The sequence below is a fragment of the Triturus cristatus genome, chromosome 4_2 (assembly GCF_964204655.1).
Source record: "Triturus cristatus chromosome 4_2, aTriCri1.1, whole genome shotgun sequence".
Classification (NCBI taxonomy): domain Eukaryota; kingdom Metazoa; phylum Chordata; class Amphibia; order Caudata; family Salamandridae; genus Triturus; species Triturus cristatus.
The window spans coordinates 870846233-870873829 of NC_140586.1; the positions used below are offsets into that span (position 1 = coordinate 870846233).

General features: G+C 49.3%; 1 protein-coding gene across 1 annotated transcript in view; it reads right to left on the minus strand.

Moving 5' to 3' along the window:
- CCDC17 (coiled-coil domain containing 17) overlaps positions 1-27597 on the minus strand; it is a 507736-nt gene that overhangs the window by 72470 nt on the left and 407669 nt on the right. The window contains exon 23 of the mRNA XM_085602872.1: positions 6797-6894. Coding sequence (XP_085458998.1) covers positions 6797-6894 — 98 coding nt within the window. The remainder of the gene's footprint in view (positions 1-6796; positions 6895-27597) is intronic.

The window sequence follows — 27597 nt, forward strand, 5'->3', positions numbered from 1 at the left end:
TTCCTCCTGGAAAACCTTCACGTCATCAAACTAAAGCAGATCATACCAGGACCAATACACTCAGCAGGACACACCTGCGACCCTATCTTCACAGCAGGAAACTGTCTCCTTCAGCCACACCACGAACTCCCATTGATGGACCACCGCAGCGCCCACTTCACCTACAAAGCGAACATCCCCCGCAGATGCCCACCCCAGCTAAAACGCAGGAATTGCAACAAGATCCCCGCCGAGCAACTCAACGCAACGCTCAGCGGCTCCGCTCCTACCACCTCAGACGATGACCCCACCACCGCCGCCCATAGCCTACACAAATGGATCGCAGACTGAGCCAACACCGTCACCCCCCTCAAGAAATCCTCCAACCCTCATGTCAAGAAAGCCAGCTGGTTCTCCAACGAACTCCGGGAATCCAGACGAACCTGTAGATGTCTCAAAAAAACTATGGAGGAACTCCAAAACCTTAGCGAACCTCGACAACTACAAAACAGCCAGCACTGCCCACCACAAACTTATCAGACACTCAAGGAAGAAAGCGCAACGTGACAGAATCTCTGCCCACGCACACAACAGCAAAGAACTCTTCAGCATCATCAAAGAGTTTGCCCAACCTTACACAGAGTCCACCGGCATCCCACCCTCCCAGGGCCTCTGCGACAAACTCAGCACCTTCTTCCATCACAAAATTAAGACCATCTATGACAACTTCGACATCAACAACCTCCACGAGGAACCCACACCCACTACTTCCTGCACCACACAGCCAACACTGGACAGCTGGCCCGCCCTCAGCTTCGAAGACACCATAAAGATTATGAGGACCACCCAGTCTGGGGCCCACACGGACACCTGCCCCCACCGCATCTACCACAGAGCCGTAAACATCATCGCCCCTGAGCTACAGAGAATCATCAACTGATCGAGACCGCCTCCTTCCCCGATGACTGGAAACACGCCGAGATCAACCCTCTCCTAAAGAAACACTCGGTGGACCTCACCTACTTCAAGAACTTCAGACCGATCTCCCTTCTTCCCTATCCTGCGAAAGTCATTAAAAAAGCTGTCAACAACCAACTCACCACCTTCATCTACAAGAACGTCATCCTCAACTCCTCCCAATCAGGCTTCAGGAAAACCACAGCACATAGACCGCCCTCATCGCCACGACAGACGACATTCGCTCCCTCCTTGACTGTGGCCCTCATCCTCCTGGACCTCTCCGCAACCTTTGACACAATCTCACACCACACCCTGGCCTGCAGACTCCACAATGCAGGAATCCGGAACAAAGCCCTTGATTGGATCCACTCATTCCTCTCTGGCAGAATGCAGCGGGTCAGACTCCCTCCCTTCATCTCAGAAAACACACCAGCCACCTGCGGAATCCCAAGGATCCTCCATCAGCCCCCCTCTGTTCAACATCTACATGGCCTCTCTCACTTCCATAGTCACATCACACGGACTCAACATCGTATTGTACGCAGAAGACACACAACTCATCCTCTCACTATCTAACAAACCTAACATCTCAAAACACAACTTTCTAGAAGGAATGGAAGCAGTCGACAGCTGCCTACAACTGAACACAGACAAAATCGAAGTACTCATCATAGACTACATCCTGATGCCTGGAATGCCCCTGGTGGCCCCCCGCCCTTGGGAACCCAACCCCACCCACGCACACAACCTCAGAATCATCCTGGACTCCGAACTCAAAATGGACCGCCAGATCAATGGCGTCACCTCTTCCTGCTTTCACACCCTCTGTCTCCTACGTACAACTTTCAACTGGATCCCCCTTGAACACAGGAAAACAGTCACCTCATCAGCCACAGACTGGACTACGGCAACGCACTCAACACCAGGATCAACAAGTGCCTCTCCCACAAACTTCAGAACATCTAGAACGCCGCCGCCGGACTAGTCCTCAACCTACGGCGCCACTGCCACATAACCCCACACCTGCGGGCACTACTCACGCACGTCTACAAAGCCCTCCACAACACCAGCCCCGCCTACATGAACTTCCGCCTATAGTTCCACGCACCCTAAAAATCCCTCCGTTCAGCCCAGCTTTCCCTCGCCACGGTACCGCGCATCAAGAAGACCAGATCATGAGGTCGTTCCTTCTCCTTACTCGTGGCCAAGGCATGGAACACCTTCCCTCTCCACCTCCATCAGAACCCAACTCTATCCAAGTTCCTGAAGGACCTCAAGACCTGGCTCTTTGACGAATCACCATGAGCATCCGGCACCGCTCATACCCTGGTGGGCCATCGAAGACCGCTGAACTCACCTGCGACGTCACTCCGTGAGTGCCTAGGAGCTGCGCGACCTCCCCTCCCCCCAGCACCTTGAGACACTTCTGGGTGAGTAGCTGCGCTTAACAAACCCCTGATTGATTGATTAATTCCCCCCAATGAATGGCACCCTTGCACTATGGTGCAAGGGGGCCTGAGTTGGCGCTAGGCAGCTAAAATTAGCTCCAGGACAGGGAGAAACAAAGGTCTGCACCGTATTGTTGTAAATACAGTGCAGCCCTGCGTTTCAAAAGTGTCGGAGCGCGGAGTCACTTCTTTGTAAATATGCCCCAGGATTGATTAATGGTGAGTGGAAGTATCCCTGTCCTTCTGGAACCAGAGGTGAACCCAGCGTGGACTACCATCTTATATGCCCAGCTATCTACAGCCTTGCAAGCATTACCCACTTTCCTGTCTCTCGTGAAAGAATCACATCAGGGGAATGTCATTTTATACACTGAAGCACCACCCCACGTTTAATGTTGCCCACTAAGCCATTTAAGTTATTTTTGCATTTGTCATCCCGAGTGGGACAAGTATGCCCAGACGTGGGTCCCGTGCTCTCCATGCCACTGGAGTCAAGCTATCCTGGCTGATGAGGGATGAAACCCCGAAACGGGTCCTAGGATGCTTGTTTCCAGTCCAGGGAGAACCTGGCCTGGCAGTTCAGGCTGGACTGTTCCCATTGGGCACTGGGTCAAGACTGATTTGCATATGGCTGGGTTCAAACTGGAATGGCATGGTGAGCAAAAAAACGATGGATTTAGGCCCAGATCTCTGTACTGGAGTGAATGTATGACAATGTTCTGCATTCTATCCATCAATTGTTCTTTTTGCATTTGTCACCCCGAGTGGGACGGGTATCCCCAGACGTCGGTCCCGTGCTCTTCATGCCACTGGAGTCAAGCTATCCTGGCTGATGAGGGGTGAAACCCTGAAACCGGTCCTAGGATGCTTGTTTCCAGTCCAGGGAGAACCTGGCCTGGCAGTTCAGGCTGGACTGTTCCCATTGGGCACAGGGTCAAGGCTGATTTGCATACGGCTGGGTTCAAACTGGAATGGCATGGTGAGAAAAAAAACGATGGATGTAGGCCCAGGTCTCTGTACTGGGATGAATGTATGACAATGTTCTGCATTCTGTCCATCAATTGTTTTTTTTTTGCATTTGTCACCCTGGTGGGACGGTTATGCCCAGACATGGGTCCCATGCTCTCCATGCCACTGGAGTCAATCTATCCTGGCTGAAGAGGGGTAAAACCCCGAAACCGGTCCTAGGATGCTTGTTTCCAGTCCAGAGAGGACCTGGCTTGGCAGTTCAGGCTGGACTGTTACCATGAGGCACAGGGTTAAGACTGACTTGCATATGGCTGGGTTAAAACTGGAATGGCACGGTGAGCAACAAAAACAATGGATTTAGACAGAGATCTCTGTACTGGGGTGAATGTATGACATTGCTCTGCATTCTGTCCATCAATTGTTCTTTTTGCTAACACCAACACCTGCCATTTACAGTACTCAGTGTTGCAGCATAAACTATGGGCCAGATTTACACAGTTTTGAACTGGTTCGAGTCACAAAAGTAACTTACTTTCCATTGCAAAACTTGCTGCAAAGTTGCCTGAAAGTGGGGCAAAGCGCTGCATTGAGTTACTCTGCACCAAGGGAGCGTTCCATGGGTCTTACATTGGCGTTCCGGTGCATACACCTATTGTTTTTGACACCATACTCCATCTGCTAACAATAGAAGACAGGGGTTAGCACCAAAAAATAATGCCACTTGGAAGCAGGCGTTAAAAGGGAGAAATACTTATATTTCTCTTGAAGTTTCCCACTTTTCATGTATGCGGCACAGTACAGCACACATCCAACGTTGGAAAAGTTTTAAAGGTTGCCCAGGCATAGTATTTTGTACTGTAAGAGTATCCTTCCAGTACAAAACCTAGGCTAGTCTCACGCTTAGACCTACCAACATGTGTGCTTCATGGGCAGTAGCCTAATCGTGCACCAGTGCTAGAGACAGAGCAGGATAGTGCCATATCTTGCTCTTCCCCGTTGGCTGCTGCCCTGCTTTATCGGACAGTTTTGTAAATCCGGTCCACTGTATAGAAAATCAAGCTATTATTGAAGGTAAAGGACGGGCTCGGTGGTAGGAACCTCATTAGAACACCCACAGTTCTAAAAATCCTATTTTTTTTACCAGATCTTACCCAACCCAATGTCCCTTTAACTGAAACAAGAACACAATTAAAATAAACTCTGAGACCCCTGATCCCAACATCTGGACAATCTTCACAGCAAAGAAATTCAAACCACAGCTTGATAGCTAGAAAACAGAAAATAACTATTAGCTAAAGTACAAAGGGGCATATTATCAAGCCGGGCGATAAAATTATGGGCTTGATAATATGCTCTATGGATTCCAATTGAAGCCCAGGTTAGATGTGAAGGACATCTGACATGGGCTTCAATTGGAATTCCACAGAGCATATTATCAAGCCCATTATCGCCGTTTTAGTGGCAGTTTTCTGCCGCTAAAGCGGCGATAATTTTATCGCCTGGCTTGATAATATGCCCCTAAGTGTGGATTTTGGTGCAAAAAGTTATGGAAAAATGTAGTGCTTAAGTAGTATATTAAAGTAATTCCTAAGATATTTTTATCGCCTGGCTTGATAATATGCCCCCATATGCAGTAAGAACAAAGACCAAAACAGCAGAGCGTTCCCTGCCCAGTAAACTAAACAATACATTATTATTTTAAATCTAATCCCTTGGGGAATCATTGCAATCTGAATCACAGAGTTCTCAGCTATTTCATGGTATTAGAAAAGAGCAGCAAACTGAAAGCAGACCAAACCCAATTCAAGATTCAAATGAAAGGCTGCAATTCTTAACCAAAACACTCAATAGAAATGCTTGGTCCTTACAATAGATCTTAACCAACACAAAATGTAAATCAGAGCCCAATCAGGCCAAAACAGGAAGGCTTACGCAAAACTACCATACATCACAGATTAACTAGAAAACAAAAATAGATGTAGAACACAGTTTACACAAAATCAAAACAATCGTCTTTAACATCCCGTGCTTAATTTGAGCCTGTGGTTACCGGTGTGTAGCACCGTCACCTAATTGACAACACTGGATCTTATGGCAGTCTGTCACATGATGGCGCTATTTGCCTAATTTAGAAACGAGCATAACAACAGTTGTTTGTTAATTCAATATGCCTTACAAATGATTATTACCTGCAACCGAAGACATTGCTATTGCTTTGGTGGCCTGGAATAGTCTGAACTGTCACACTTGTAGTGTGATGATTGGTAGCTGCGTTTGTATTGTCATTGGCAACGTGACAGTAGCAATGGGTTGTGCAAGCTGTAGTTTCATCCTTACAAGAGTCCCGGCACTTATTTTTATACAAATTAAGCACTGCTAACACCATTCCCCATTATGCACCGCCAAACAGCTGAAACTCAAAAAAGACACTACCATTGAAACCCCAAGGGTTAGATCCAGCTGTATTTCGGGATCAGACCGTTTAAAACTTGGGTTACTGAATCAAATGGTTCTCAGTAATACATAGACCCACAGGCCAGAAACAGCAACTAATGGGGCTCAGGCACTTGCAGGACACCTTTCTGGGGGAGGCTGCGGTCCAATATCGGATAAGGCAGATTTCCCTTTCATAAGGTTCTCTGATTTCCTGTTACCTGGCTTCAGTAGCAACCCTGAACACTGAGGGGCCTATTCACAAAGGTAAATTTACTTCAAGAGAATGTTATCTTACACTTTTGAGTAACTGCATTACTTTCGGCTATTCAAAAAAATCTGAGTGCAAGATTACTCGAAAGTGTAGACTTGCATGTCTCCACTATGGGTGGGATATTTTAAGTCCCTGCCTGCATTATTTTCCACAGAAGGGTACTGCAGTGCCAGTAGCTGGTGGTATGTGGTGCTGGACTTACTCCACGTCTGAGCTGGAGTACATTAACTATTGTTTCGGGCCATTTTTGGCTGGAGTGACCATAGAAGAGCAGTTTGTGAATAGGAGTGGGTTTACTCATTTGTGGGTGGGAGCATGTCCCTCCCTATACTCCAACCTAGTCCTCTCCTAACCCTTCCTTACTCCTCCCTAAACCCCTCCCATTTAGTCATAAATATTTCCCATTTTCCAGCCACATCCCCTATCCCACCCACATTTACTACTAAAACATTTACCTACGTGTGCAGAGACTCCTCAGTTGGGAGGACATATTTGCACAGAAAAATCTAGGAAGGGTTGAGGCATATGCCTTCGCATGTAGTTTGTAAGTAGCATTTTGCAGTATATGTGCAAAACTACTGTAGTTCTACAAAACATACTACAAAGTGCAGTTTGTGACTAGGCCCCTGAGATAGTAGCAGAAATAATCTAAGTGGTGCACAAATATGAGGACTTGGGCTAAGAGTGCACAGACTGTAAAGGTTGTCCTGTTTGTGGCAGATCTAGTAGTTACCTTCCACTAGAAGCGAGTGCGTTCACTGCGAAGGGCTGATCGGTGGAAGGGCCGCTCTGGTAGAGACGGATCTGGTGAGCTCCTACGTTCAAAGAGACCTAAGGAGAAGGGAACAAATTGTTGCAGTCAGAACCTAGATGGAAGCTAGCAATCATGTTTGTCCAGACTTTGTGATCAAGGGTCTTCCGAACCGGCTCATTTCAAGTGCTTCAGATTCAGCTTCATGAGACATGCATTCTCATAACTGTGAGGGCCACAGAAGAGAGGATACATAGCAAACCACCACTGTGATAGACAGGCGAGCCTTGCTCCTATGAACAACCTCCATGCCTCGCACCCTACTATTTCAGTGTAGACATCCCAGCTGAGCTCTGCTAAAGCACCTTCTTGAGGATTAGGAGCAAACACTTCCATGCTTCTTCTGAAGCCTCATGTATGGCATCACTTGAAGTGGATTCTCATCAGGTTTGCCCAGGCATCAGACCCCAAAAATTTAACAGACACACTCTAGATGTGCTGAGGAGTTACAGCATCTAACCTTGCCTTTTCTTTCTAATGCACATTTGACTGTTGGCTAACTCTGAGAAGGACCCATGTGCACTCCTACCAGATGATAAGTCTTCCTAAGTCTAGAATGCCCTTCAGTCCCTCTGAGTCAGGCTCACTGACTCGACATCTTAAGAAAGTGCTGAAAAATCAAGGGCTTATTTATGAGCCCTTTGTGCCGCCATTGCGTCCTTCTTCGTAATGCTGCGGCAGCATAAAAAATGTGCCAATTTGCGCCATATTTACAAAGTGAAGCATCTAAGCAGAAGAGTCGCTTTGTAAAGCCCTGTGCTACAATATACCTGTGTCAGGTATAATATATGCAGGGTGGGCGATCCCCTGTAAAAAAGGGTCGTAGAAGTGGCGCCGGGAAGTCTTTGAGGCCTTGCTAATGTATAATGACCCATTGCTGAAGTAGCTTCTCGTTTGTGACACACTTTAGCAATGCGTCATTACCGCGCCTACAGATACGTCAGAAAAACTGACGTATCTGTAAATACATATGATATGGAGCATCATACAGTAAATACGGTGCATTTATGGTGTCGCAGGGGGGCACACTGAAAAGTGTTGCATCGCTGTTTTCACGCAGCAATGCAACACTTTTCATAAATGAGGCCCTAAGGGGCAGATTTACAACAAAGTAACGCAGCACAGTGCAGCAAGTCATTTTGCTGCACCATGCTGCGTTAGTTTGGAAAGCACAGAGATGCGACATATTTACAAGAATATGTCGCATCTCTCGCTGTGTTTCCCCTGCGCTGACGCACAAACTGCAGCCATGCGCCCGCACAGGCACCCTTGCACCATGGTGCAAGGATGCCTGCGTCGTGGGGAGATTGTTTTTGTGCAGGAAGGGACACCTTCCTGCACAAAACAATCACAAGAGGCTTTTTCCTCTTTCAATGCGCGCTAGAATGCAGCACGCATTGAAAGAGGAAAAAACGAGGCGAAATTAAAACATTTTTCCTCGTTGCGCCTCGCTACGCCACCTCTAGGGTGGCGTAGCATTCACACGCATCTCCAGATTTACGATTTTTCGTAAATCTGGAGATGTGTCTCCATGGGTGTTGCTGGGAACACCCACAGCAACACCCATGGTACGCCCCTTCCAAGCACAGTGCTGCGTGTGAAGGGGCCATATTTACGAGGAGAGGAAAAATCACGCAGGGTGGCTTTTCCTCTCCTTGTAAATATGGAGGAGCCCCTTGCGCCACCAGTACGTCACGAAAAGTGACGTACTAGTGGCACAGGGTGCTTGTAAATCTCTCCCCTAAGTATTTATCCTCTGGCACTTTGTGCCCTTAATTGCACCGCTCTTCAGTGTAAAATTGTGTGCAAAGTGATGCAAGTGATGTTAATTGCCTGCTATTGCTGTTAGCACACATCACATTTTCCGTCCAAGTATGGCTCAGCCATGGATGTTTGCTAGCACAGTTTTATCCAGGTAGGAACTGGAGGTAATTGCACTGGCCAAACCCGTGTTGTAGGGTGAATACCATGCAAAACAAGCATTGGAAAGGTAATGGGTCTGGTTTTTAATTGAAAGTGCCTTTTCAGTTACTGGTTGTTAGAACTAGGAATCACTGGTTGGCACAGGTAGGTACTTGTGTCAAGCAGGGATCCTTTATTCTAGTCAGGGTAAGGGGTTACGCTCCCAACACAACCCCTGCTCACCCTCTAGGTAGCTTGGCGCGAGCAGACAAGGCTTATCTCAGGGCGCAATGGTTAAGCATTTGTGACCACATACAGTAATTCAATGATACCCCCACAAATGGACTCCACACTGGGTTTATCAAAAATACTTCTTTTATATAATCAGACTTATCACAAGACCCAATAACGATATACAGGCCCACAATACTTATTGGCATTGAGCAGTTCTTGTTTCAAGCGTAATTCAATAGTTCTGTGCACTTCGCTCTCTTCGTACGGTTCGTATGGGGCTGAAAAGAGGCTTACGAGCGGGGCTCACAAGCGTTGCAGACGCTCCAGTGCGAAGCGTACACCCTGCGGTGCTTACGGACACAGTACCTTTATCTTGGAAAGTTCGTCACGGACGATGCGTTGAATCCCAGCGCGTTGTACGTTGCGATGTCCTCCTGTTACGGTGCGAGCTATGGCTCGTAGGGGCCTTAGTCACGATGCTCGAGGGGACGGGGCATAGGTACGGTGCCCTGGCTATTCGTTGCGGCGTACGAGCCGTACCTTGAGAGAGGCGCCTTTTCTTTAAGCGCGGTGCGAAGCAGGCAGTACGCTCCGATGGTGAGGGGACAGTACTCCTCCTACAGCTTTCCCGGTTCCTTCTCCTCAGGCAGAGGTTCGTCTGGTTAGCAGGATCTAACTTCTTAGGAGCAGGGCTCCTACATTTATACTGCATTTCTTTTGTTCTTGCAGGCCAGGGGGGCTCTTGCCTAGTTCGGTCCGGTTTCTGAGCACTTTGTTGACATGATGCAGGCTTCTGCTTTCAGTGCGCAGGGCAGAGACATCAGACGCTCCACAGGGGGTGGAGCCAGCATTGTGGTGGCAGAGCACAGCCCTATTCAAAGTCCAGGTGCACTCCTCCCACCCATCCTGGTGTAATCTTTCTATTCACCACCTGGCTGCCCAGCCTGTCTCCTAGAATTCCCCAGCCCTGTCACTACACAAACCAGACAGCAGACACACATCAGCGCAGAGGCGGGCTGAAATGGTTAGGCAAGCAAATGCCAACTTTCTAAAAGTGGCATTTGCAAGCACAGAACATTAAAATAAACTTTGCTAAAAGATGTATTTTATTATTCTGGGTTCAGGCATACTAAACTCGATTTTCTACCATGTTCCCTGAGTCTGTTAGGATCATAGGATGTAACAATTCTAACAGCCCATTCTGGCCTATGGAGAACAGGTAGCCTTACAATAGTGAAAAACGAAAATGGCTGTAATTCACTATTAGGACATGCGACACACATCAGGGCTTGTCCTACCTTATGCTTACAATGCACCCTGCCCTTGGGCCTACCATAGGGGTGACTAATATGAAGTTAAGGGAAGGTTTAGGGACTGGCAAGTGGGTGCACCTTGCCCAGTCAGCATGACAGTACCAGACTGCACGCAGGTTCTGCAATGGCAGACCTTAGACACATTTTACCAGGCCGCTTCTGTGGGTGGCACAACCAGTGCGGCAATCCCACCAGCAGCATTTGTATTTACAAGCCCTGGGCACTCCTGGGGCACTTTACTGGGGTCTGACAGTAAACCAAATACGCCAATCATGGAATCCAACCAACATATACATTCATTCGTGGACCAGGGTCAAAACGGACTCGATAATTCTCGCCTCGGTACCTACTCTAACCAGGAACACACTCGGCAACTCTGGGCATTAAGCTTGCCTCATCTCTACAACGGCCCCCCACAGACGCCGGGGATGCCTGGTTTCACCTTGGAGATACCCAGAAAGGGACCATCTCACAGGGATAGCCAGGACGGGTTCCCCAGCGGTCTACAGCGCCGGGACGCCCCGTTGCTGGGGTAGCTGTACGCTTTACAAGTCTACAACATTAACATTACAAGTCTACAACATTTACCATAGGGAGAGCATATGCACTTTAGCACTGATCAGCAGTGGTAAAGTGCCCAGAGTCATAAAACAGCCAACAACAGGTCAGAAAAAATACAAGAGGAAGGCAAAAAGTTTAGGGATGACCCTGCAAAAAGGGCCAGGTCTAACACAACCCCCTTCCAGCCAAAACGCAGGGTAGACCAATCACTACCTTGATGGGCTTCCCTGCTTTGGGCGGTAGAACCAGGACCTGGCCCGCAACTGCAGGGGCAGACTCCAGGTCTACGCCACTCTGAACCTATTGGACTCCCTCTGTCCATACTCTCAGGGCCCACCAAGCCAATCCATGGGGGACCATTCTCCTCACCTGTGGACACCACCTGTGCAGCTCCTAACCTTAACTGGCTCACAGGTGTGTCCCAACAGACAGACAGCAAAATACCACAGTGGCCACTGACAGTAGTCAGGGTTGAGACCCAGGCCTTATGCCTCTCAGGGCTCTCAAACCTCTGTGGTGCCAGGGAGCGGGGGCAGTAGCCCCAGGTGCTTGGCACCCTTGGCCCATTCTCCCTCCTGTCAGGTCAGGTATGACATCCTGGCACTGACCCACCAGCCCCAGGCCTGTACCCGGCGGCTAGACCAAAGACTGGGGTGGCCTCTCCCACACCCGGTCCTCCTCCTTGGGGCTCTGTACCCTCCCACTTGGAGTGGTACCCCCTTCCAGAATTGCCATGGCACCTGTGGCAGGTGTCCTGCGCAATTCGCCCACCAGTTCAGGGGTTTTATCCTGCAACTGGGCGTCCAGGTCAGGGGGGACACCCTGAACCTGGCCCTCCAACCTAAGGTCTAAACCCTTCAGTTGAGCCGGGGTCAGAGGCGAGGACTCCCTCCCTCTGCACCCTCTTCTAGAGTACTGCACGCTCCCAACTGGAGTGGTACCCTGAGACGCAACCTGGGTCAGGACACTGATTACAGTTGTCCCACCCTCCAGGTCAGACAACACCTGAACCTGGCTTCTCAACCCTGGGACCAACCCATGCGGTTGAACGCTCGCCTGGCACACCAGGACTTCCCGGGGAGCACGCATGCCCCCCCTGAGGGTGACACATAACTCATGTGTCGTGTGACAGTCTGCCTGGCGCAGATCTCCCGACCCCTGTCCATCTGACAGTGCGCGAAGATCCCCCAGGACAGAAGTGGTGTCACCAAGGTCATTCACTGGTGATGCAGCCCTTCTGGCTGGCCCCTGACCCACTGGTTCTTCCACTGGGGACTCTTTCCCCCTCTCACCCCTCAATCTGGACTTCTGCACCCTCCCAACTGGAACGGTACTGCCAGACACCAGAACTGATGGAGGCCTGCTTGCAGACACTCCCCGTTCACCAGACACTAGGGGATCCCGCACAACGGGCAGCCCCTCAGGACAGACTAGGCTCCCCACCTGGTGTTCCCTTAAAGAACCATCCAGGCTCTGAGACTGAGGTTGGGCACTACTGGGACATAACCCATTCTCACTCCTTCCCCTTAAAGACAGGACGTGAGGCCCTACACCCCTCTCACTACTACAGGACCTAGCTGGGCTACTCTGAGCCACTTCCACCACACTGGGTTTGAAGATACCTGAACCACTCATCTTGGGATCACTCCCCAATGTCTCTTCAGACCCTCTGGAATCCACCGAAAGGTCTGCCTCCAATGTGAGCACCCTGGGGTCAGAGAACTCACTCTCCAACAGGTGTTGACATAGCTCTGGAAAACAGGGACTTACAGTATGCTCTCCCACAATTGGATCACACAGCCCCCTAGCAGGGTTAACCAAACTATCCTTCACCTTACCATCCAGTGCCTCACACACATACTCCACACCACTCTCCTGAGACTGGCAAGACAGTATCTGACTGTCTCTGTCACACAACCCACACTCTTCTGGGCGGTCTTCACACTCACCTACCAGGACTTCAACTTTGGGGGAACCCCTCTCCCTGCACCTCTCATCTAGAGTCAGTAGAGTGTCCCTCCCACCACTTGGACCATGAACCCCTGCGCCAGTTACCCTATTTCCCTCAGGGACACTGCGCACTACTGGAGCTACCTCATGTCCTTGAGCCTCCTGGTGTATGTTAACCCCTTCCTTCAAGTCAGGTGCCATGTCTCTGGGTGTGTGTACTACTCTCCCAGCACTAGATAACTGAATATTGCTGCCACCATCTGAGCTGGATTCCACCTCCAACTCAGCAAAGCTCACTCTCTGAGTTACACACATTTCTTGCTGCTGGGCTGAGACCCTCATGGCCTCAAGCCTCTCGAACTCCATATCAAACTTCCTCATTCTCAAGTCATGCTCCATTTGCATTCTTCTCTCTTCCAGAGCCAGCTTTTTGCTTTCCAGCACCAGTTGCCCATTCAATTTGAGCTTTGCCAACTCCATCTCATGCATCCTGGTTTCTTTTCTGTCTGCCAACTCTTCTGGCGACAGGCCTCTGCCAAAGCTATGGACGCTTTCTGCTGGTTCCACTACTACCACATCTCCAGGCGACCTTGACTCAATCCAGGCCGTCAGCGCCTTGAGTAGGTCTGCTTGGACTTTACATCCAACATGAGGGACTTTGAATTTTTTGCAGAAGCCCTTCAGCTGGGCCTTGGTGTAGCTCTCTAGTCTCTCCTCTTCCCATTCTACTTCTTCGCTTTCAGAGACTACAGATGGCGCCTTCTCAACAATGACTGAACCAGGCATGATTTTTTTTTAAATGGAGATTCCTTGGCAAACAAAAATCAAAAAAGTATGTGGCTGTGTTATTGGTCTGAACTCACTAAGTGGCGTTCACCAAATCACTGTACATGAATCACAAATGCAAATTCAGAATCCTCACCGCTGACCACCAATGTTAGAAACGGGGATCTCTGGTTGGCACAGGTAGGTACTTGTGTCAAGCATGGATCCTTTATTCTAGTCAGGGTAAGGGGTTATGCTCCCAACACAACCCCTGCTCACCCTCTAGGTAGCTTGGCGCGAGCAGACAAGGCTTATCTCAGGGCGCAATGGTTAAGCATTTGTGACCACATACAGTAATTCAATGATACCCCCACAAATGGATTCCACACTGGGTTTATCAAAAATACTTCTTTTATATATTCAGACTTATCACAAGACCCAATAACGATATACAGGCCCACAATACTTATTGGCATTAAGCAGTTCTTGTTTCAAGCGTAATTCAGTAGTTCTGTGCACTTCGCTCTCTTCGTACGGTTCATACGGGGCTGAAAAGAGGCTTACGAGCGGGGCTCACAAGCGTTGCAGACACTCCGGTGCGAAGCGTACACCCTGCGGTGCTTACGGACACAGTACCTTTATCTTGGAAAGTTCGTCACGGACGATGCGTTGAATCCCAGCGTGTTGTACGTTGCGATGTCCTCCTGTTACGGTGCAAGCTACGGCTCGTAGGGGCCTTAGTCACGATGCTCGAGGGGACGGTGCGTAGGTACGGTGCTCTGGCTATTCGTTGCGGCATACGAGCTGTACCTTGAGAGAGGCGCCTTTTCTTTAAGCGCGGTGCAAAGCAGGCAGTACGCTCCGATGGTGAGCGACGTACCAACCACTCTACGCGCCGCAGCCTGCCCACAACAGGGGCAGGGGGGCACGCTTGAGCAGTACGATGCGAAGAGGGGGAAAACAAAAGTGTGGCACGAAGTCCTTCCTTCACGGTGCGAGCTACGGCTCGTAGGGGGGCCTTAGTCGCGTTGTTTGGGCCGGACAGCTGGGCACAGGCTTTCCAGCACACATGCCGATCTAGGCGGCGCACACTTCTCTTGGCTTTGCTTTCACGGCGAGAACGGCGGTTCTCACGGGGGGTGAAGTCCACTGGTCCTGGGACTTCGTTCAGGGGGCAAGCTCAGTCACAAGCCCTTGGAGATCTTAAAAAGCACAAGTTGAAATAAAGTTTCGGGATAATCTTTCTCCTTTCCTTCAGCAGCAAGGTCACCACTGCAGGCCAATCCCCCAGGTCAGGGACAGTACTCCTCCTACAGCTTTCCCGGTTCCTTCTCCTCAGGCAGAGGTTCGTCTTGTTAGCAGGATCTAATTTCTTAGGAGCAGGGCTCCTACATTTATACTGCATTTCTTTTGTTCTTGCAGGCCAGGGGGGCTCTTGCCTAGTTCGGTCCGGTTTCTGAGCACTTTGTTGACATGATGCAGGCTTCTGCTTTCAGTGCGCAGGGTAGAGCCATCAGACGCTCCACAGGGGGTGGAGCCAGTATTGTGGTGGCAGAGCACAGCCCTATTCAAAGTCCAGGTGCACTCCTCCCACCCATCCTGGTGTAATCTTCCTATTTACCACCTGGCTGCCCAGCCTGTCTCCTGGAATTCCCCAGCCCTGTCACTCACACAAACCAGACAGCAGATACACATCAGCGCAGAGGCGGGCTGAAATGGTTAGGCAAGCAAATGCCAACTTTCTAAAAGTGGAATTTGCAAACACAGAACATTAAAATAAACTTTGCTAAAAGATGTATTTTATTATTCTGAGTTCAGGCATACTAAACTCGATTTTCTACCATGTTCCCTGGGTCTGTTAGGATCATAGGATGTAACAATTCATTCTGGCCTATGGAGAACAGATAGCCTTACAATAGTGAAAAACTAAAATGGCTGTAATTCACTATTAGGACATGCCACACACATCGGGGCTTGTCCTACCTTATGCTTACAATGCACCCTGCCCTTGGGCCTACCATAGGGGTGACTAATATGAAGTTAAGGGAAGGTTTAGGGACTGGCAAGTGGGTGCACCTTGCCCAGTCAGCATGACAGTACCAGACTGCACGCAGGTTCTGCAATGGCAGACCTTCGACACATTTTACCAGGCCGCTTCTGTGGGTGGCACAACCAGTGCGGCAATCCCACCAGCAGCATTTGTATTTACAAGCCCTGGGCACTCCTGGGGCACTTTACTGGGGTCTGACAGTAAACCAAATACGCCAATCATGGAATCCAACCAACATATACATTCATTTACCATAGGGAGAGCATATGCACTTTAGCACTGATCAGCAGTGGTAAAGTGCCCAGAGTCATAAAACAGCCAACAACAGCTCAGAAAAAATACAGGAGGAAGGCAAAAAGTTTAGGGATGACGCTGCAAAAAGGGCCAGGTCCAACACTGGTGAGTACAGGTACTCAATGCATCATAATTCATTCACTCACCCACTGACTCATTATGCCATCAACAACAACAGAAACACACATACACACACACACACAAACTCAACAAGTAGAAAAATGGTATCACATAAATGTGGAAGGTATGTGCTTGGAAATAAAATTAAATAAAAAAATGTAACATAGAAGCGGGGATCTTAGAATGGTATTAATGATAGTGAATAACTGCTCTACCAATCCAAGGCTAGCATGCTGCTTTTAAATATGATGGTCTTCTGGGAATGGTAAAACAATGATACACTATGGACAAAACAGAAAGATGCAGAATGAAACCTTAATTCAATAAGCAAAACAATATTTTAACAAGGTTTTACGTCAAGACCCACAGAATAGTATTAAAAAGGGAGAGCCCCAACAAATCATATAGTTTTCCTTGAAGAATTGATTGTACTACATCTCCAACTGGCTCCTCTTTTATTTACCAATAACCACTGCCTCATATTTCCACTAACACAACATATATTTCCCTGGTTTGGTTATGGTCACCTCACTGGGGTTCACAAGTCACTCTCAAATGTGAAAATGTATATAATGTAAATACACTACCAGAAAATATTTTATGCCTTTTTGTTTGTGAAATATGTTGAAAATGGTTGAAAGTATAGTGTTAATGAGGAGGCATAAAAGGAGCCAACAACCTTATGTATCCAGCTTAATATCTAAAGTTGTTTTACATAGCATAACAACTCCATTGTGTTTACCAGTCCCTGGCGAAGGAAAAGCATATCCTACCCATTTACGAATAAGTTTAAAAACTTCTTTGTCCAGCACGTGTGTTTCTTGTAATAAGGTGACATCAGCACATAACCCAGCCAAATGTGTAAGCACCCTTTGCCGTTTAATAGGAGACCCTAACCCCTTAACATTCCATGTATCTATACGCTGGGACATAAATAACAGTTTAAGTTAAACTTATCACGGTCTACACAATTAACTTTATATATATAATCAATATTTAAATAAATAAGTAAAACATTCATACGTTCGGAACAAAAGAAAAAATATTATATGAAAGGAAATGTATAAAATATAACCATTAAAAAAAGTATATTAAAAACAATAATTTAAAATGAATACATTTAATATAAATTCTTCATACTGACAGATAGTGAAGATCTTACAACATCCTTAAACTGTGCAAAGCACGGAGCAACTCAAGGCGTGTGTGGCTCATCTACCCTCTGAATAGTAGAATGCAGTCAGGTCTTCAGGGCACCACAATTGTTTTGCTGGAATTATGAGGCACATTTACACACAGTGAACCTCAGAGAAGATCATTTGTCTGGGGGTCCTGCTGCAAAGACTGAATTGCACCATTCAGTGTGTTGATGAATCTGGCCTCAGACCAGCAAACACTTACATTGCTTAGTAAGTGAATAACTCTTCAACCACCACCATGGAATTGGGAGCACAGTCTACAACAGTTGTATGCATGGAGAACAGCCAACAATGCTGGGCATCCTTCTCTTGGTCCTGCTTGCTACCAGCACAAGCCCCACAGATGCCATCTCTAGTCTGGTCTAGGTATTGCAGCTCCATTGATGGGGAACGAAGAGTGTTTGTGTGTGGTTTGTCTTTTAGTTTCCCAAGTCTCAATTTCAGGTTTTTTGTCCATGAAGAGCTCTCATTGAGTATACCATTGTATCTTTGCGTGTACAAGCTAGTCACCACCAGACCTTGGCCCCTAGTTACTAAAATTGGAATAGGCGCTTGTGTGACGCAGCACAGTTTAGTCATGTACACACTGGGCTTTAAAATGGTTAATAAACTGGTGTTGAATTTTGGTGTTGCATTGCACCAGCACCAGAGCGACACTTTAGTAAATATGGGCTTATGACTCGCAAAGTGGGAAGTAGTGCAACAGAACTCTTCTGGAGACGCTTAAAAGAGCAAAGAGCCCAGCCCAATGGAGAGCCAAGAGCCTGAATGAAGGATGGGTAGGGTGAAGAGTCTCCACTACAGTCCAGCGACGTCTGGTGCGGGCATGTTCTGCGTCAGTGACAAGAAAGGGAGTAGGGTGGACAGCGTCAATTAGACTCACTTAGGTTTAATCGAGCTGTGATACCGACATGTTTTGAATCACTAAATGGGAACTACGGTAGGATGTATAGACTCACCTGGCCCTAGTGAATTCTGTTACAGGCAAGTTCTGAATCACAGATCAGTGCAGCAGTTTACTGAACAGCCTTCACTACAGTTGAGTGCCCTCTGCTACGCACATATTCTGAATCCCTGATACAGATACAAGACTCATCTGGAATCCAGTGCACTCTGCTACAGGTGTGTCCTGGATTACAGATAGGATGGATTGCCTCACCTGGAATCCAGTGCGCTCTTCTACAGGTGTGTCCTGGATTACAGATAGGATGGATTGCCTCACCTGGAATCCAGTGCGCTCTGCTGCAGGTGTGTCCTGGATTACAGATAGGATGGATTGCCTCACCTGGAATCCAATGGGCTCTGCTACAGGTGTGTCCTGGATTACAGATAGGATGGATTGCCTCACCTGGAATCCAATGGGCTCTGCTACAGGTGTATCCTGGATTATACACAGGATGGATTGCCTCACCTGGAATCCAACGGGCTCTGCTACAGGTGTGTTTTAGATTACGGATAGGATGGATTGCCTCACCTGGAATCCAATGGGCTCTGCTACAGGTGTGTCCTGGATTACAGATAGGATGGATTGCCTCACCTGGAATCCAGTGCACTCTGCTACAGGTGTATCCTGGATTACAGATAGGATGGATTGCCTCACCTGGAATCCAACGGGCTCTGCTACAGGTGTGTCCTGGATTACAGATAGGATGGATTGCCTCACCTGGATTCCAATGGGCTCTGCTACAGGTGTGTCCTGGATTACAGATAGGATGGATTGCCTCACCTGGAATCCAGTGCGCTCTGCTACAGGTGTATCCTGGATTACAGATAGGATGGATTGCCTCACCTGGATTCCAATGGGCTCTGCTACAGGTGTGTCCTGGATTACAGATAGGATGGATTGCCTCACCTGGATTCCAATGGGCTCTGCTACAGGTGTGTCCTGGATTACACATAGGATGGATTGCCTCACCTGGAATCCAGTGCGCTCTGCTACAGGTGTATCCTGGATTACAGATAGGATGGATTGCCTCACCTGGAATCCAATGGGCTCTGCTACAGGTGTGTCCTGGATTACAGATAGGATGGATTGCCTCACCTGGATTCCAATGGGCTCTGCTACAGGTGTGTCCTGGATTACAGATAGGATGGATTGCCTCACCTGGAATCCAGTGCGCTCTGCTACAGGTGTGTCCTGGATAACAGATAGGATGGATTGCCTCACCTGGAATCCAGTGCGCTCTGCTACAGGTGTGTCCTGGATTACAGATAGGATGGATTGCCTCACCTGGAATCCAATGGGCTCTGCTACAGGTGTGTCCAGGATTACAGATAGGATGGATTGCCTCACTTGGAATCCAGTGCGCTCTGCTACAGGTGTGTGCTGGATTACAGATAGGATGGATTGCCTCACCTGGAATCCAGTGCGCTCTGCTACAGGTGTGTCCTGGATTACAGATAGGATGGATTGCCTCACCTGGAATCCAGTGCACTCTGCTACAGGTGTGTCCTGGATTACAGATAGGATGGATTGCCTCACCTGGAATCCAATGTTCTCTGCTACAGGTGTGTCCTGGATTACAGCTCGGATGGATTGCCTCAACTGGAATCCAGTGCACTCTGCTACAGGTGTGTCCTGGATTACAGATAGGATGGATTGCCTCACCTGGAATCCAGTGCGCTCTGCTACAGGTGTGTCCTGGATTACAGATAGGATGGATTGCCTCACCTGGAATCCAGTGCGCTCTGCAACAGGTGTGTCCTGGATTACAGAGAGGATGGATTGCCTCACCTGGAATCCAATGGGCTCTGCTACAGGTGTGTCCTGGATTACAGATAGAATGGATTGCCTCACCTGGAATCCAGCGCGCTCTGCTACAGGTGTGTCCTGGATTACAGATGGGATGGATTGCCTCACCTGGAATCCAATGGGCTCTGCTACAGGTGTGTCCTGGATTACAGATAGGATGGATTGCCTCACCTGGATTCCAATGGGCTCTGCTACAGGTGTGTCCTGGATAACAGATAGGATGGATTGCCTCACCTGGAATCCAATGTTCTCTGCTACAGGTGTGTCCTGGATTACAGCTAGGATGGATTGCCTCACCTGGAATCCAGTGCACTCTGCTACAGGTGTGTCCTGGATTATAGACAGGATGGATTGCCTCACCAGGAATCCAGTGCGCTCTGCTACAGGTGTGTCCTGGATAACAGATAGGATGGATTGCCTCACCTGGAATCCAGTGCGCTCTGCTACAGGTGTGTCCTGGATTACAGATAGGATGGATTGCCTCACCTGGAATCCAATGGGCTCTGCTACAGGTGTGTCCAGGATTACAGATAGGATGGATTGCCTCACCTGGAATCCAGTGCACTCTGCTACAGGTGTGTCCTGGATTACAGATAGGATGGATTGCCTCACCTGGAATCCAATGTTCTCTGCTACAGGTGTGTCCTGGATTACAGCTAGGATGGATTGCCTCACCTGGAATCCAGAGCACTCTGCTACAGGTGTGTCCTGGATTACAGATAGGATGGATTTCCTCTCCTGGAATCCAGCGCGCTCTGCTCCAGGTGTGTCCTGGATAACAGATAGGATGGATTGCCTCAGCTGGAATCCAGTGCGCTCTGCTACAGGTGTGTCCTGGATTACAGATAGGATGGATTGCCTCACCTGGAATCCAATGGGCTCTGCTACAGGTGTGTCCAGGATTACAGATAGGATGGATTGCCTCACCTGGAATCCAGTGCGCTCTGCTACAGGTGTGTCCTGGATAACAGATAGGATGGATTGCCTCACCTGGAATCCAATGTTCTCTGCTACAGGTGTGTCCTGGATTACAGATAGGATGGATTGCCTCACCTGGAATCCAACGGGCTCTGCTACAGGTGTGTCCTGGATTACAGATAGGATGGATTGCCTCACCTGGATTCCAATGGGCTCTGCTACAGGTGTGTCCTGGATTACACATAGGATGGATTGCCTCACCTGGAATCCAGTGCGCTCTGCTACAGGTGTGTCCTGGATAACAGATAGGATGGATTGCCTCACCTGGAATCCAGTGCGCTCTGCTACAGGTGTGTCCTGGATTACAGATAGGATGGATTGCCTCACCTGGAATCCAGTGCGCTCTGCTACAGGTGTATCCTGGATTACAGATAGGATGGATTGCCTCACCTGGAATCCAATGGGCTCTGCTACAGGTGTGTCCTGGATTACAGATAGGATGGATTGCCTCACCTGGATTCCAATGGGCTCTGCTACAGGTGTGTCCAGGATTACAGATGGGATGGATTGCCTCACCTGGAATCCAATGGGCTCTGCTACAGGCGTGTCCTGGATTACACACAGGATGGATTGCCTCACCTGGAATCCAATAGGCACTGCTACAGGTGTGTCCTGGATTACAGATAGGATGGATTGCCTCACCTGGAATCCAGTGCGCTCTGCTACAGGTGTGTCCTGGATTACAGATAGGATGGATTGCCTCACCTAGAATCCAACGGGCTCTGCTACAGGTGTGTCCTAGATTACAGATAGGATGGATTGCCTCACCTGGAATCCAATGGGCTCTGCTACAGGTGTGTCCTGGATTACAGATAGGATGGATTGCCTCACCTGGAAGCCAGTGCACTCTGCTACAGGTGCATCCTGGATTACAGATAGGATGGATTGCCTCACCTGGAATCCAACGGGCTCTGCTACAGGTGTGTCCTGGATTACAGATAGGATGGATTGCCTCACCTGGATTCCAATAGGCTCTGCTACAGGTGTGTCCTGGATTACAGATAGGATGGATTGCCTCACCTGGAATCCAGTGCGCTCTGCTACAGGTGTATCCTGGATTACAGATAGGATGGATTGCCTCACCTGGATTCCAATGGGCTCTGCTACAGGTGTGTCCTGGATTACAGATAGGATGGATTGCCTCACCTGGATTCCAATGGGCTCTGCTACAGGTGTGTCCTGGATTACACATAGGATGGATTGCCTCACCTGGAATCCAGTGCGCTCTGCTACAGGTGTATCCTGGATTCCAGATAGGATGGATTGCCTCACCTGGAATCCAATGGGCTCTGCTACAGGTGTGTCCTGGATTACAGATGGGATGGATTGCCTCACCTGGATTCCAATGGGCTCTGCTACAGGTGTGTCCTGGATTACAGATAGGATGGATTGCCTCACCTGGAATCCAGTGCGCTCTGCTACAGGTGTGTCCTGGATAACAGATAGGATGGATTGCCTCACCTGGAATCCAATGGGCTCTGCTACAGGTGTATTCAGGATTACAGATAGGATGGATTGCCTCACCTGGAATCCACCAGTGCGCTCTGCTACAGGTGTGTGCTGGATTACAGATAGGATGGATTGCCTCACCTGGAATCCAGTGCGCTCTGCTACAGGTGTGTCCTGGATTACAGATAGGATGGATTGCCTCACCTGGAATCCAGTGCGCTCTGCTACAGGTGTGTCCTGGATTACAGATAGGATGGATTGCCTCACCTGGAATCCAGTGCACTCTGCTACAGGTGTGTGCTGGATTACAGATAGGATGGATTGCCTCACCTGGAATCCAGTGCGCTCTGCTACAGGTGTGTCCTGGATTACAGAGAGGATGGATTGCCTCACCTGGAATCTAATGGGCTCTGCTACAGGTGTGTCCTGGATTACAGATAGGATGGATTGCCTCACCTGGAATCCAGTGCACTCTGCTTCAGGTGTGTCCTGGATTACAGATGGGATGGATTGCCTCACCTGGAATCCAGTGCGCTCTGCTACAGGTGTGTCCTGGATTACAGATAGGATGGATTGCCTCACCTGGAATCCAATGGGCTCTGCTACAGGTGTGTCCTGGATTACAGATGGGATGGATTGCCTCACCTGGAATCCAATGGGCTCTGCTACAGGTGTGTCCTGGATTACACACAGGATGGATTGCCTCACCTGGAATCCAATGGGCACTGCTACAGGTGTGTCCTGAATTACAGATAGGATGGATTGCCTCACCTGGAATCCAATGTTCTCTGCTACAGGTGTGTCCTGGATTACAGATAGGATGGATTGCCTCACCTGGAATCCAATGGGCTCTGCTACAGGTGTGTCCTGGATTACAGATAGGATGGATTGCCTCACCTGGATTCCAATGGGCTCTGCTACAGGTGTGTCCAGGATTACAGATGGGATGGATTGCCTCACCTGGAATCCAATGGGCTCTGCTACAGGTGTGTCCTGGATTACACACAGGATGGATTGCCTCACCTGGAATCCAATAGGCACTGCTACAGGTGTGTCCTGGATTACAGATAGGATGGATTGCCTCACCTGGAATCCAGTGCGCTCTGCTACAGGTGTGTCCTGGATTACAGATAGGATGGATTGCCTCACCTAGAATCCAACGGGCTCTGCTACAGGTGTGTCCTAGATTACAGATAGGATGGATTGCCTCACCTGGAATCCAATGGGCTCTGCTACAGGTGTGTCCTGGATTACAGATAGGATGGATTGCCTCACCTGGAAGCCAGTGCACTCTGCTACAGGTGCATCCTGGATTACAGATAGGATGGATTGCCTCACCTGGAATCCAACGGGCTCTGCTACAGGTGTGTCCTGGATTACAGATAGGATGGATTGCCTCACCTGGATTCCAATGGGCTCTGCTACAGGTGTGTCCTGGATTACAGATAGGATGGATTGCCTCACCTGGAATCCAGTGCGCTCTGCTACAGGTGTATCCTGGATTACAGATAGGATGGATTGCCTCACCTGGATTCCAATGGGCTCTGCTACAGGTGTGTCCTGGATTACAGATAGGATGGATTGCCTCACCTGGATTCCAATGGGCTCTGCTACAGGTGTGTCCTGGATTACACATAGGATGGATTGCCTCACCTGGAATCCAGTGCGCTCTGCTACAGGTGTATCCTGGATTCCAGATAGGATGGATTGCCTCACCTGGAATCCAATGGGCTCTGCTACAGGTGTGTCCTGGATTACAGATGGGATGGATTGCCTCACCTGGATTCCAATGGGCTCTGCTACAGGTGTGTCCTGGATTACAGATAGGATGGATTGCCTCACCTGGAATCCAGTGCGCTCTGCTACAGGTGTGTCCTGGATAACAGATAGGATGGATTGCCTCACCTGGAATCCAATGGGCTCTGCTACAGGTGTATTCAGGATTACAGATAGGATGGATTGCCTCACCTGGAATCCACCAGTGCGCTCTGCTACAGGTGTGTGCTGGATTACAGATAGGATGGATTGCCTCACCTGGAATCCAGTGCGCTCTGCTACAGGTGTGTCCTGGATTACAGATAGGATGGATTGCCTCACCTGGAATCCAGTGCGCTCTGCTACAGGTGTGTCCTGGATTACAGATAGGATGGATTGCCTCACCTGGAATCCAGTGCACTCTGCTACAGGTGTGTGCTGGATTACAGATAGGATGGATTGCCTCACCTGGAATCCAGTGCGCTCTGCTACAGGTGTGTCCTGGATTACAGAGAGGATGGATTGCCTCACCTGGAATCTAATGGGCTCTGCTACAGGTGTGTCCTGGATTACAGATAGGATGGATTGCCTCACCTGGAATCCAGTGCACTCTGCTTCAGGTGTGTCCTGGATTACAGATGGGATGGATTGCCTCACCTGGAATCCAGTGCGCTCTGCTACAGGTGTGTCCTGGATTACAGATAGGATGGATTGCCTCACCTGGAATCCAATGGGCTCTGCTACAGGTGTGTCCTGGATTACAGATGGGATGGATTGCCTCACCTGGAATCCAATGGGCTCTGCTACAGGTGTGTCCTGGATTACACACAGGATGGATTGCCTCACCTGGAATCCAATGGGCACTGCTACAGGTGTGTCCTGAATTACAGATAGGATGGATTGCCTCACCTGGAATCCAATGTTCTCTGCTACAGGTGTGTCCTGGATTACAGCTAGGATGGATTGCCTCACCTGGAAGCCAGTGCACTCTGCTACAGGTGTGTCCTGGATTACAGATAGGATGGATTGCCTCACCTGGAATCCAGTGCGCTCTGCAACAGGTGTGTCCTGGATTACAGAGAGGATGGATTGCCTCACCTGAAATCCAATGTGCTCTGCTACAGGTGTGTCCTGGATTACAGATAGGATGGATTGCCTCACCTGGAATCCAGCGCGCTCTGCTACAGGTGTGTCCTGGATTACAGATGGGATGGATTGCCTCACCTGGAATCCAATGGGCTCTGCTACAGGTGTCTCCTGGATTACAGATAGGATGGATTGCCTCACCTGGATTCCAATGGGCTCTGCTACAGGTGTGTCCTGGATTACAGATAGGATGGATTGCCTCACCTGGAATCCAGTGCGCTCTGCTACAGGTGTGTCCTGGATAACAGATAGGATGGATTGCCTCACCTGGAATACAGTGCGCTCTGCTACAGGTGTGTCCTGGATTACAGATAGGATGGATTGCCTCACCTGGAATCCAATGGGCTCTGGTACAGGTGTGTCCTGGATTACAGATAGGATGGATTGCCACACCTGGAATCCAATGGGCTCTGCTACAGGTGTGTCCTGGATTACTGATAGGATGGATTGCCTCACCTGGGTTCCAATGGGCTCTGCTACAGGTGTGTCCTGGATTACAGATAGGCTGGATTGCCACACCTGGAATCCAATGGGCTCTGCTACATGTGTGTCCTGGATAACAGATAGGATGGATTGCCTCACCTGGAATCCAATGGACTCTGCTACAGGTGTGTCCTGGATTACAGATAGGATGGATTGCCTCACCTGGAATCCAACGGGCTCTCCTACAGGTGTGTCCTGGATTACAGATAGGATGGATTGCCTCACCTGGAATCCAGCGCGCTCTGCTCCAGGTGTGTCCTGGATAACAGATAGGATGGATTGCCTCACCTGGAATCCAATGTTCTCTGCTACAGGTGTGTCCTGGATTACAGATAGGATGGATTGCCTCATCTGGATTCCAATGGGCTCTGCTACAGGTGTGTCCTGGATTACACATAGGATGGATTGCCTCACCTGGAATCCAGTGCGCTCTGCTACAGGTGTGTCCTGGATAACAGATAGGATGGATTGCCTCACCTGGAATCCAGTGCGCTCTGCTACAGGTGTGTCCTGGATTACAGCTAGGATGGATTGCCTCACCTGGAAGCCAGTGCACTCTGCTACAGGTGTGTCCTGGATTACAGATAGGATGGATTGCCACACCTGGAATCCAATGGGCTCTGCTACAGGTGTGTCCTGGATTACTGATAGGATGGATTGCCTCACCTGGGTTCCGATGGGCTCTGCTACAGGTGTGTCCTGGATTACAGATAGGCTGGATTGCCACACCTGGAATCCAATGGGCTCTGCTACATGTGTGTCCTGGATAACAGATAGGATGGATTGCCTCACCTGGAATCCAATGGGCTCTGCTACAGGTGTGTCCTGGATTACAGATAGGCTGGATTGCCACACCTGGAATCCAATGGGCTCTGCTACATGTGTGTCCTGGATTACTGATAGGATGGATTGCCTCACCTGGGTTCCAATGGGCTCTGCTACAGGTGTGTCCTGGATTACAGATAGGATGGATTGCCTCACCTGGAATCCAACGGGCTCTGCTACAGGTGTGTCCTGGATTACAGATAGGATGGATTGCCTCATCTGGATTCCAATGGGCTCTGCTACAGGTGTGTCCTGGATTACACATAGGATGGATTGCCTCACCTGGAATCCAGTGCGCTCTGCTACAGGTGTGTCCTGGATAACAGATAGGATGGATTGCCTCACCTGGAATCCAATGTTCTCTGCTACAGGTGTGTCCTGGATTACAGCTAGGATGGATTGCCTCACCTGGAAGCCAGTGCACTCTGCTACAGGTGTGTCCTGGATTACAGATAGGATGGATTGCCACACCTGGAATCCAATGGGCTCTGCTACAGGTGTGTCCTGGATTACTGATAGGATGGATTGCCTCACCTGGGTTCCAATGGGCTCTGCTACAGGTGTGTCCTGGATTACAGATAGGCTGGATTGCCACACCTGGAATCCAATGGGCTCTGCTACATGTGTGTCCTGGATAACAGATAGGATGGATTGCCTCACCTGGAATCCAATGGGCTCTGCTACAGGTGTGTCCTGGATTACAGATAGGCTGGATTGCCACACCTGGAATCCAATGGGCTCTGCTACATGTGTGTCCTGGATTACTGATAGGATGGATTGCCTCACCTGGGTTCCAATGGGCTCTGCTACAGGTGTGTCCTGGATTACAGATAGGATGGATTGCCTCACCTGGAATCCAACGGGCTCTCCTACAGGTGTGTCCTGGATTACAGATAGGATGGATTGCCTCACCTGGAATCCAACGGGCTCTGCTACAGGTGTGTCCT